The 12,973-nt window shown below is 44.2% G+C and overlaps 1 protein-coding gene across 2 annotated transcripts in view; it reads left to right on the forward strand.

The window, feature by feature from the left end:
- FAM193A (family with sequence similarity 193 member A) overlaps nt 1-11,461 on the forward strand; it is a 157,162-nt gene extending 145,701 nt beyond the window's left edge. For both annotated transcript variants that reach the window (XM_006152917.2, XM_006152918.2), the window contains exons 19-20: nt 4,227-4,308; nt 10,656-11,461. In XM_006152917.2, coding sequence (XP_006152979.1) covers nt 4,227-4,308; nt 10,656-10,749 — 176 coding nt within the window. In that variant the 3' untranslated portion in view covers nt 10,750-11,461. The remainder of the gene's footprint in view (nt 1-4,226; nt 4,309-10,655) is intronic.
- Nucleotides 11,462-12,973: the final 1,512 nt, after the last annotated feature.

The following is a 12,973-nucleotide window of genomic DNA, read 5'->3' on the forward strand; positions in this document are numbered from 1 at the left end:
GCTATCTGCTGGTTTCTATTTTATTTCTTTAGGGGAAAATAAAGGAACCAGTAGGTGGTGTGGTGATTAAAATGCCAGACTTCCACATGGTCAACCACAGTTCAAGTCCTAGACCTGGTGGCTTGAAAATCATGTGGGCACATGTGTGTTTTTATGGCCACTAACCCCCCCAGGTGATTTCTTACTTTCTCTCTCTCTCTGGCAAGCACACATACCTATGACAAAAACCTAAAAGAAAAAGATTTTTTAAGAAAAGTTTGTGTTTTGACATGGTATTTTCCTTTATACTTTAATGCTCACAGTGCTTGGGTTCTCTGTTTATCCTCTCATAGCCTACCTTATTGGTGTTATGAGGATCCTCTAACACCTGTTCATTGCTAATTCCATTCTTCTGCATGGCTCTTTCCTGGTCTGTTCTCTTCATTTTTCACCTGCATTCTGCTTTTTCAGACATGGAGTAGATGCCCTTAGGTATGCAGTTAATATAGGGTATGCAGGCAGGTCCTTCTGCTGAGTGTCCTGTCATCTTTGGATGGCTGATGCTTATCCTCAGATGTATTGCCTCAAGTAGGGCTCCAGAATTCTCTGAACTCTGGCAAAGTTAACTGTTTCCTGTCATATTAACAGTGACAGATAGCTTTCAAATACTGTTACTGAGGGGCCAGTAGGTGATGTGGTGGTTAAGGCACTAGACTCTTACTAATTGACTATTGGTTCAAGTCTTGGACCTGGTGACTTGCTTTCTTATATTCCCTTTCTCTCTCTGTCTCTTTCTGATCACATTCAAAATTAATAATTAAAATAAAATAATTATTTTTTTTTAAATGTGGTACTACTGAAATCAGCAATTGGCGTAATGGCAATGTCATTGGACTCCCATGTAGTCGCTGCGGTTCGAGTCCCAGACCCAGTAGCTTAAACCCAAGCCAGGTGCATGTGCGTGCATGCTCAAGATCCCGAGAGGAGAATGGAGGAGAAGGGATTGCGGCGTGGCCATCCTCCCTGGGGGGTGATTTCTTGTTTTCTGTCTCTCTGTCATTCTGGCGAGCAGACGTACCCTATAGCAAAAACCTGTCAAAAAAAAAAAAAAGTGGCATTGTTATAGAAAATCTCTTCCAGTTACTCTGGTTAAAATTGTGTTTAAGAACCAGCAGATGACATAATGGTTACATCACTGAACTCCCATCAGTCAACTGTGGTTCAAGTCCTGGACCCGGTGGCTTAAACTCACACCGTATGTGTGCGTGCATGCCCAAGGTCCCAAGAGGAGAATGGAGGAGAAGGTATTGCAGTATGGCCATCCTTCAGGGGGGATGGTTTCTCACTTTCTGTTTGTCTTTCTCTGTCTCTCCAGCGAGTACATGTACCTTATAGCAAAAATCTCTTTAAAAAAAATAATGTGTTTCATTTTCTTCTTATACCAAGATTTTACAGACTGATTTTCAGTTCTAATTATAACTTAAGAATACTAGAAATCTCTTTAGTGTGAAGTACTTCCTGAAGACATGCCAACTCTGTGCTTGCCTTTGTGGCTGGAGCTGGGTTTTTTTAATTGTTATTTTTTTATATTGCATTTAATCACATATATCTTTACAGTGTATAACATTTTTTTCCAGCATGATTACCATGCATATTAGTCAAGACAAAAATATTGCTATCTACATAATCATCATCAAATAGCTTTTCTTTTTTTTTTTCAAATTATATTTTTTTAAAACATTCAGTCACTATACATCATTTGTCTTGTAAAGCTGGAGCTGTTCTTTTTTTGAGAGGTTTTTTTGTTTTTTGGGTTTTTTTTTTTTAAGAGTTTTTTTGTTTGTTTGTTTGTTTGTTTGTTTGTTTTGCTATAGGGTGCATGCACTCGCCAGACAGAGAGATAGAAAACGAGAAACCACCCCCCAGGGGGATGGCCACACTGCAATCCCTTCTCCTCCATTCTCCTCCCGGGATCTTGGGCACGCACGCACATGCGCCCGGCGTGAGTTTTAAGCTATCGGGTCCGAGACGCGAACTGCGGTCGACTACGTGGGAGTCCAGCGACATAGCCATTACGCTAACTGCTGGTCCCAAGCTGGAGCTGTTCTTCTAGAACCATTTATGGGATGAATGGTTGTTGAGATTGTGGTTTCTGTACTTCACTTTTCTTACATCTTTTCCTGTTCCTGCCCTGTCTCACCCTTCCTCGTGCATTCTGGGGCTTTTTTTTCCTGCTGCTTGAATCTTTAAAAAACAAAAATTTGAGCTGCCTGCTCATGCCTCTGAAGGGCCTCTCTGCAGATGTGTGGAGCCTTCTAAAGTCAGCATCTGTCCCTGTGCTCTCGCTCATATTTGCCATTCTGCATTAGGCTTCAGTCACTGGCTGTGTTTCCATTGAACTTAGTCATTTCCTTTTGGTCCTGAGTCTACTGGGGAAGCATGACCCAGCCCTCAAACCAGCTGTGTACCCTTATGAACACAAGTGTGGACTGAAATAGCCAAAGTGGTTATAGAGTAGGGATAGGGAGAATGAGTATGAAGCATGTGCTGTAGTCCTTTTTTTTTTTTTTAAGAATTATTTAACTTTATTTATTTACTTATTTTAATTTGACAAGAGAGCAAGAGGGAGAGAGAAGGAAAGTGAGAAAGCAAGCTGCCAATTTCAGGACTTGAATCATGATTGGCCATGTAGGAGTCCAGTGCCCTTAGCCACCATGCCACCTGCCAGCCCAGGTGCTGTATTCTTAAAATAATTGTTTTGTTTTGAATTGAGCATCTGTTCCTTTCCAGGGTTTTTCACACTCTGAATCATTTAAGTTACACCATTACTGCCCCAACCTTATCCTCTCTTACAAAATGTAAAACATCACATAGAGAGAATGGGCCGAGCCCAGTAGTCCGGATAGGCATAGGAGAGGAGAGTGGGTGGTGATCCGGTGATGAAGAGACCTTCCAGGTAGAGGTGCAGCCACTGTAGAGGCCAAGGCAGGAGAGCCATACACAGATGGAGGGTACAGGCGAGGTTGTAATATGTCTCAGAGATTGGGAAGGAACAGGTTGGGCTGTGGAAATGGGGTTGCTGCTGCAGTTGGGTCATTTTGTAGGGTTTGCTTAGCCAATATTAGATCAGGTGAAGTTAAACCTAGGACTGAGGAGCCAGAAAGGGAGGTGAGGATGTCATGGTCTAGCCCAGCACAGAAACAGTAGCAGTAGGTAGACAGGAGCAGTGATCTCTGACTTAGGAAGAATATGCCTCACCTGGTGAAAGTATAATGTGAGAGGGGGGAAGAGCAGGGACAACCATTGCTAGGTCATGTCTTGGCAGCCTGGGTGCACAGGAGAAAGGGCATGCTGGCAGCAGATTATACTGGGTGCAGTTTTGCCCATGTTGGGAGTTAGGTGACTGAAGGGTTGACATAGAAGACGAGGTGGCTTGATAGATGTGCTCAGGAAGGAGATGTAAGGTGAGGGTAGGGTGGGGGATTGGTGGTTGTCAGCATCCAGGTGGCTACTGAGACCCCTAGGGATACAGAGGAGGTACAGGGAACAAGTACAGAAGTCAGAGGATAGGGAGCTCTAGGCCAGCAGGGCATTCAGACAGAGTTGCCTGTGTAGGAGAAAAGTTGTCCACATAGGAGATGAGTTATCCGTGCGTTCGTGCAGGTGCTTAGAAACTCACACACATGTATGTGAGAGAGAGAAACCCTCTACAGGGTCTCGTCACACCATGATCCTCTTTTCCCAGCTCTCTAGCTCCTCAGGATCCTAGACACCTGTGTGTATGTCCAGAATGTTTTCAGATTGACCCAGGACCTGAACCTGCAGTCAGTACGTAGAGTCCGCCCTTGCAGGGCACTGCATCACAGTGCCTGGCCACCAGAAACTACTTTTGACAGGGTCTTACCATGTCTCAGTTCTTTTGCCCCAACCTCCCAGTTAGCTAAGACCACAAGCTTATGCCACCACACCTGCCATATGCCTTCAGCCATTTTGCAGCAGCACCCTTCCACTTATGCCACTGCAGCTGGGCCCCCAGGAATCTTCTGAAGAGTGTTGGGGTGTACCCTGATGATTTTTTTCTTATTCTAATCTCCCGGGTTTTTTTTAAACACCGTAATTATATTACATTTTTACTTGCTTAATCGCATCATAGCCAGATTTCAGGGTGTGCATTTTTGGGAGAATACATTCCGACCATAGCAGCCTGTTGTTATAATTTGACTTGCCTCTTTTCTTTGATTTTACAGATGATGTCTTTCTGCCTAAAGATATCGACCTAGACAGTGTGGATATGGATGAGACAGAAAGGGAAGTGGAGTATTTCAAAAGGTAAATGGGAGGGCTTCGTGTTCGAAACAGTGTTTCATTACTGCCATACATGTTTGATTTTCTCTCTCATAATCCTCCCATATCACTGGTTGTGTTGAATGAAGTTGGGTCAGTCAGCAGCCTGGTTACTAGTAGCATTCTGGCAGGTTATGCCTGCTACCTGTCCCATCTATAACATACACATACTCATTCTCACACACTCACTTCTCTTGCCCCTGTATGTTCAAAGAATAGTTGTAGCTGTGATTTTCACAGTGGTCCTAGACCAGCAGAATCATCTGGGAACCTGGGCCTTTTCTCAAACCTGCCGAGTCAACTCTGGGGAAAGACTGCCATTTGTGTTCTTGTGAGCCTTCAGGTGTTCCTGATGTGTTTTGGTATTGGAACACACTGATGTGTTATGTTTTTAAGGAGTAAGGTAATACTTCAGTTATTTGCTCAGTTTTTCTCTTAGACTTTATGAGTACTATGTTCAGTAATGTTTTATCTACTATGTGAATTAAGATAAAAATTATTTTGAAACTCATTTTTTCCTTTGGAAGCAGCACTCTTTGTTTTAAATACACACAAAAGAAGTAGTATGCAATGCAAAAAAAAATTATTTACTCATGTACGAAATATAAAATTCTAAGTGTTTCTGGAAATTATATCTATTTTCTGTGTAGTTTATATTAGCAGGTGCAGAAAAGCATTTGCTAAAGTTACCATCCCTTCATAATAAAAACTTGTAACAAACTAGGACTAGAAGGGTATATCCTTTTTCCATTTTCTTTTTTTTTTTTTTTTAAGAATTATTTATTTTATTTTATTTATTTTTTAATTTGACCAGAGAGAGAAAGGGAAAGTAAGAACTCAACCCCTCATGTTCGGGACTCAAACTATGGTTGGCCATGTGGGAGTCCAGGGCCCCAACCACCCACCATCTGGCCCCAGAAGGGCATGTTCTTAATGTGGTAAAAAGTAAAGTATCCACAATAAAAACCTGCAATAAATGACATATTTGGTGGTGAGATGCTTCATCAGGGGGTGCTTTCTCCCTTTTCCTCTCTTTCTGTCTCTATCTCTCTCTCTGGTGAGTGTATGTGCCCTCTGGTAAATTAAAAAGATAATAAAGGTATAGTAGAGGAGATTAGTAAAGCCAAAATATGATTCATTAAAGACACTAAATAAACCTTTAGTAGGCTGATCAAGAAAAGAAACAAAAATTACCATAATTAAATGGACAAAGAAATAGAATGTTGATAATTGTAAAAGTTAGGCTGTGACTATTGTATCCTACTTTGGTGTGTTTGAAATGTTCCATAATAAAAAAGTTTTGTTTAATTTTGTAAGTGTATAAGTAAAAAGGAAATCATTATAGACAGTACAGAAATTAAAATAAACTAAGAGAACACTGGGAACAAGTTTGTTAAATTTGATTGATTTTTAATTTGCCAGAGGGCACATGTGCTTGCTGGAGAGAGAGAGAAAAGGAAAGTGAGAAAGCACACACATCCTTCCCTTGCCATCAAGACAAATGGTCATGCCACAATCCCTTCTCCATTTGGGATTTGGGCATGGCATGTTTTTGAAGCCACCAGGCCTGTAATTTGAACTGCACAGTCAGCCATGTAGGATCCAGCTCACATAACTACCAGGCCACAAACTGGCCCTGCAAGCAATTTTAAAATTTAAATGAGGGGCCGGCAGGTGGCATGGTGGTTAAGGCACTGGGCCCACACAGTTGACTATGGTTTGAGTCCCAGACCTGGTGGCTTGCTTTCACACTTTGTCTTGCTCTTTGTCTCTTTTTGGTCAAATTAAAAAATAAATAACAACAAGTAAAATTAAATAAATAATTATATTTTAAAAACTTAAATAAAATAAAATAGGGGCCAGCTGGTGGTGTGGCGGTTAAGACAGCTGGCTCCGAGGGCCAGCAGGTGGTGTGGTGGTTAAGGGCGCTGGACTCCCACATGGCCAACCGTGATTTGAGTCCTGGACCTGGTGGCTTGCTTTCTCACTTTCTCTCTTTCTGTCACTCTCTGGTCAAATTAAAATAAATAAATAAAGTTAAAAAAAAAAAAAAGATGGCTGGATACTGCATGGCCAGGTATGCAGTTCAAGTCCTAGTCCTGGTGGCTTAAAAAACACACTGGATGTGTGTCCAAAATCCTGAGGGGAGAATAGAGACGTGACTGTCGCATAGCCATCCCTCTCAGGGGATGTTTTTCACTTTCCCTCTCTGTGTCTCCAGTAAGTACATGTACCCTATAGCAGATATGAATGAATGAACAAATGAACCCACCAACATAATGAAAAATATAAAGTCTTAATGAAGAAGAAAATATGAGAGCTTCCACATGGCCTCATGGTTTAGGAAGCTGGATCCCACATGGCCAACTGGGGGTCAAATCCCAGCCCAGGCAGCTTGAAAAAGACATACCCCAAATCCTTACAGGGGAGAAATTAAGGGATTGCAGGATGACCATGCCCCATTGGGTGGTGCTTTCTCCTCTTCTCTGGCAAGTGCACACAGCTCTGACAGTTTTTGTTTTTGTTGTTTTTTTTGCTATAATGTGCATACACTTAATAGAGACAGAGAGAGAAGGAAAGTGAAAATTCACCATCCAGGGGAACAGACATGCTGAAATCCCTTCTCCGTTTTCCTCTCAGAATTTTGGGCATGCAGGCACACGCACCTAGCATGTTAGTCAAGTCACTGATTCCAGGACTCAAATTGTACAGCTGGCCCCCACCTCTGACAATTGAGAAATTTTAAAAATGAAAAACTTCTGACGATAAAAAAATCTTAGCATCCACTTACAATTAAGAGGAAAATGGTAAACTAGCAATAGGAGATACCCTTAACCTGGTGGTATACATGATTTACTGCACTACAAGAAAAAAGATATCTATATGAAACAGTTCCTAAAAGAGAAAGATGTGAAAGCATGTGCAAAACAAAAATGCTACCTATTATTGTTTCTGTTCAACCTTAAATTGTGCTGTGTCATCAAAAAAGTCATCATGCATTTTTGAATAGAAAAAATACATCATGACTTTTCCAACAACCCAATACTTCCTACCCAGGAACTTTTCCAAAAAGGGCCAGCATGTGGTATAGTGGTTAAGGCACTAGACTCCCCCATGGTCAGCTGCAGTTCTCGTCCTGGACCCAGTGGCTTGAAACTCATCCCAGGTGTGTATGAATGCGTGCCAAAAATCTTGAGAGAAGAATGGAGGAAAAGGGATTGTAGCATGGCCATCCCCAAGGGGGTGATTTCTTGCTTTCTGTCTGTCTTTCTAGCAAATGCATGTACCCTATAGAAAAAAAAAAAAAAAAAAAAAAAGGGAAAAAAAAAAAAAAAAACCCCCAAAAGGGGAAAAAAAAAAAAAACCTCTCAAAAAAGAAAGAAAGAAAGAAAAAATCATGCTGGCACATATGTGTGTGTGCCCAAAATCCCAAGAGGAGAATGGAGGAGAAGGGATTGCAGTGTAGTCATCCCCCTTGGGGGATGATTTCTCACTTTCCCTCTCACTGTCTTTCTCTCTCTCTCTCTGGCAAGCACCTCAGGGTTGGTTGGTTTGTTTTAGGCAGAAATCTTAAAAAACAAAACAGAAAAACAGTTCTTACTGGTTATGATTAGATTTCTTCATTGAATGACTCTGGGCAGGCATATGATTGATGGTTTTAAGCATTCCACAGGTATGTAGAGATAGGTGTGGGGCCAGAGGTCACACACACAAATGGAGAGTCAGGAGGTGATTGCTAGAATTGGAAGGTGATAGTAGCAGCAGAAGCTTCCTAAAGCGTAGAAGGTGATGGTACAGACTCAGTTTGGCCAGCTGTAGCAGGGAGAGAATTTGGATTCTAGGAGGTAGAACAGCCCTTCCCTGGCAATGGACTCAGGCCTGAATGGAGGTCAAAGTGTGCAAATTTAGGCATTCACAAATATTTGTAGTCAGATTACTGAACCACAGTTTAAGCAAGTACACTTAATTTTACCTTCTAGCTGAGTGACAACCACTTCACATTTCACTCAAATTTTTGCCACCCAAATTAGAGCCAGAATGGAAAAAACTTAAATTATACAAAGTAAAGGTTTTTGAAAGAAAATGTTCTTTTCTTCATTCAGTATAAGAATCAGCCATTATGGCTAGGTGGCATGACGGTTAAGGTAGATGGATCCCACATGGCCACCTGCACAGTTCCACAGACCCAGGGGTTTGAAAAACAAGCCAGGCACATGTGCATGCATGCCCAAAATCCCGAAAGGAGAATGGAGGAGAAGGGACTGTAGCATGGCCATCCCTTCTAGAGAATCATGTCTCCTTTTCTCTCTCTTCTAGTGAGCACACATACCCTATGCCAAATAACAATAATAATCAGCCATTTTTGCCTGGGAATTAGGGGGCAAAGCAGGCTCTCTTAAAAGCTGTTAGCATGCAGGGAGTTGTAATCCAGAGCACAGACAAGGAGCGTAGAGGCTAACACCCAGCCTCAGAGGCTGGTGGGCTTTTATTTATAGGCAACATGTCCCCAAACTGGAGGGAGGGTAAGGAAGACATGATCAGAGTATTGTAATCCTATCTTCTTCACTTCAGATTACACTCATGTTTGAATTTATGAATAAATTAGGATAGACTGAAATCTTAGTGATTTATACATGGACTAAGCTTATCTTTTTTTTTTTTTTTTTTTTTAGAGAGAGATTTTTGGTATAGCATACGTGCACTCACCAAAGAGAGAAAGTGAGAAATCACCCCCCAGGGGTAATGGCCATACCACAATCCCTTGTTCCCTTGTCATCCCTTCTCCTCTCAGGATTTTGGGCATGCACACACACATGCCTGGTAAGTTTCAAGCCAAGACTTGAACTGTGGTTGACCATGTGGGAATCCAGCACCTTAACCACTATGCTACCGGCTGGCCCAAGCTTATCTTAATACAGGTCATATGCTATGAGGTACAGGCCAGACCCAGCCTGTCATCTATGTGTACAACTCATGAGCTGAAAATTCTTCGTTTAAGTAGTTAGGAGAAAAAATATTTCATAACACAGAAAAATTATCCAAAATTCCAATTTCCTTGTCTCTAAATAAAATTTATTAGATCACAGCTATGCTTACATATTCTCTGTGGTTGCTTTTTGCTACAGTGGCAGAGTTGAGTAGTTTCAACAGGAACATAGGGCCTGCAAAGCCCAAGGTATTTACTGTCTGGCCCATTACAGAAAACATTTGCTGATCCCAGGATTAGTGGTTGATCATCCAGGCACCAGAGCCTCCTGCTCTGTGGCCAGTCTTCTCCATAGTTCCCATGGCAGGCAGAGCTCATGTTAATTTGCTTTTGTCTTGTAATTCTGCTTTCCCAGGTAGAGTTGAAAAAGAGTTGATAGAGTTGAAAAAGAGTTGATAGAGTTGGCTTCCATGGTGACCAGGAAGGAGCTTCCAGGTCACATAAGCTCTCTAGGGCTTATCTCAGGGCCTCTGGTGGCCTCTCACACAGTCCTGAGCACATCTCCTGATTTTATGGTCACCTTAGGCCACCAGCCCAGCCCTGGGTTTTTCATTCCTTCCCTCGGTTACTCCAGCCTGTTTCTGTCCACTGAGCCACTGCTATATCAGCCTTCCTGGCCTCTTGCGTGGTAACCCTTAGCCTGAGGCTACCCTCTAGTCCCACCTTCCCACTCCCATTAGCCTTGGATATGTCTGAGGTGCACAGTTGCAACCCCTCCACACACGCATACACACACAGCCATTACCTGCTCCCCCGTAGGCTGCTGCTGTGGTACCAGACCAGACACCCAGGACCACAAGGTGCCACTAGGGTAGGTAAACAGCCACCTCCAGGCCCTTCTTGTCACAGCCACATGAGGAAGGAAGATGGGCAAGCTGGTGGCTTTCAACAAGACCAGGCAGGATACACTTCACATTCTCTGATGGGCCTATAACACACTTCCCCTAAAGGCTGAGCTCAGCCCTTCCCAGAAAGGAGGGACAGAGACCTGTATTCCAGGTCTAGCCACCCCTCCCACCCTCCACCTTGAGCATGTTGTTTGTCTTGTAACCTTGCTGTTCTCTGAAGGAAAAGGTAGGAAACCAGGACTCGAGACAGAACACACAGAACACCTGGCCAGTATCCCAAAGATGGAACTGTCTCCCAAGGGTCCTTGCACCTTCTGAAATGAGGCCTGCAGCAAGGTGTTTAGGAGGTGAGAGGGAACCTTTGACTCTAGACACCTTTCACTAAGTCCTCACCAGTGAGTTTAAAGCAAGAACCTGGAGGCTAGTAGACTTTGCCCGGCATCAGTTTGGGTGTGGGGTATTTGCTCTGGTGACTGTTTGCCTTTTTGTCTTCATAGGTTCTGCTTGGATTCTGCAAGACAGACCCGACAAAGACTGTCTATCAACTGGTCCAATTTTAGCTTGAAAAAAGCCACCTTTGCAGCCCACTGATGAGGAATGCTGGAGAGGGACACGCAGGAGGTGGGCCGGGCTGTACTCTGTGTTCCCAAGAGTCAAGCCCCCCACTGGCCCCCCAGAGTGGCCAGGCCACCGAGAGCCACGCGGGCGGGATGCCACAGCCTGAGACCCCAGACTGAGGACTTGCTCGACCTGCGTCGTTAGCTCGTGTGCGTGTAGTCTGTGAGTGAGACTTCTTTGATCGTAGCTCTGTGCTGTCGGATTGGAACAGTAGTTCCTGCCAATTCCTCCTACCACTGCAGCCTCGGAGGCCTGGGCCCTGGCCAGAACAAGTTTGCACCATCCATGTGGCTGTTGCCTCTGCATCTCACCCTGTCCTGTCATCTGTCCCCGCCGGGGTGTCGGCCGTCACTCAGCTCTCGTGTGCCCCTGCGTCCCATCCGAGGCGGGCTGGGCAGGGCAGGCCTCCTTTGTTCTCCTCCACAATCTACTGTTTCTGAGTGTACACGTTGCGCTGTTTGTGTTTGATCCCCCCTGACTTGTAGCCAGCTTGTGTAAGACCCCTTGCAGAATGAGAAAGTTAAAAAACAAGAAACCCACCCAGTACTCACACCATCAAGTCTGTTATAGAGTGTACGACTGTATTAACACGGAGGCCTGCCTGGCTACTTTTTTAACATATTGTTAAGTAATATTAAAATCATGTCTTTCTTTTTGAAAGATGGAATACATTAGTACAGCAGGAGACCTCGTCTGGTTGCTTTCTGCTGGGGCACATGGTGGGATGGGACAACCCAGTGATGTGCGAACCCTTTTGTAGCTCCAGGAGGCAGTTTAGGGTTTATGATACTCTTCACTGTCCTCCGTGTGACAGGCATATCCAGGCACCAGTACAGAGTAGGCAATGGGATACAGCAATCAGCTTCAGCTGTCCTGAGAGGGTTTGTGCATGATGTGGTAAGTGCCAAGGAACAGCATAACAAAGGAGGATAGGGACAGCAGTTCCTGATAGGGTACCCAGGTTGTACTTTGAGGACAAAGGAACATTAGATTAAAGCCACTTAAAGGAGGCCCCGAGCCCCTACAGCACAGCAAAGATGGGCAGGTGTTCATATGGTCTATAGGCAGGTGCCCATCCATGTTTGGGGAGGGATTTGTAAGTATAATAAAATAATAGTAAATATTAAATTAGGTAATAGTATTTTAAATGAAAAAAGGAGTCCCAACTTGGTCCCATTCTTCCAAGATCTCTAGGTAATTTGCAGGAAGCTCACATGAAGCTGCCTCCTGGTTGCAGTCTAACTTCCACTCACCACCTACACGGAGTCTCCTACTGCTTCCAGCCTCATGGTAAACCGCTTTTTGTGAGTCCTCTTTAAAATGTAAGAATATGGTTTTTTCTTGAGTGAAGGTGGAGCAGAGAGGCCTGACCAGGCTTTTAGTCAGGGAGATGGTAGAGAGCCAATTTCTGGAAATACTCTGACAGTGGACCCATAGGATTTCCTGAGACAGGATCCAGATAGAAGGCGAGAGGGATGGGGGCTTTGTGCCCTGCAGGTGGGGGTGAGAGTGGGAACTTAGTTCTGGACAGATTGAGTCTGGGATCCCACCAGACACCTGGTAAGATGTCTGGAATTTGGGATTGTCATTCACAACCAGAAGGCTTTAAAGTTGCAAACTGCATGAGGCCACTGAAGAGCAAGTAGACAGGATCACGCCAGAGACCTGAGATCAAGTCATGGGTGGGAAGCCGAGGCAGGGCTGCTGTAGTCAAGAAAGACGAGTCCCACGTGCTGGCCACCGAGCTCCCATACCAAGGTGACCTTGCCAAGAAGGTCAGGAATGTGTTGGAGCAATGTGTCCTGGGGAGTCTGGAGACTGTACGAGGGAACAGGAAGTGTATCAATAGCCAGAGGAGGTGTAGGATTTCCCTTGTTTTGTTTTGTTTTGTTTTCCAGGTGGGAGTAAGAATAGCATACCCCTTTGCTCATGGATGACACATGGAAAAGGAAATCTGAGGCTGGGGCATGACCAGAGCAGAAGAAGTACCTTTGAGAGAGACAGAGACCCCAGTACAGACCTCCAAGACTCTGGCTTCAGTGCCTTCCAGTGGAGGCAGCAGGGAGTGGGGAAGACCCTACGGCCAAGTCTGCTTTCAGACAGGCCTGGGCATCTAGCCCATCTGGGCCTGTTCTCCCTGTGAACAGTCCGGAAACTGTGCTGGGGCCTATCCGCTCTTTTGAGAGAAGCCTCAGGA

The sequence above is a fragment of the Tupaia chinensis genome, unplaced genomic scaffold, assembly GCF_000334495.1.
Source record: "Tupaia chinensis unplaced genomic scaffold, TupChi_1.0 Scaffold000360_1, whole genome shotgun sequence".
NCBI classification, from domain to species: Eukaryota; Metazoa; Chordata; class Mammalia; order Scandentia; family Tupaiidae; genus Tupaia; species Tupaia belangeri.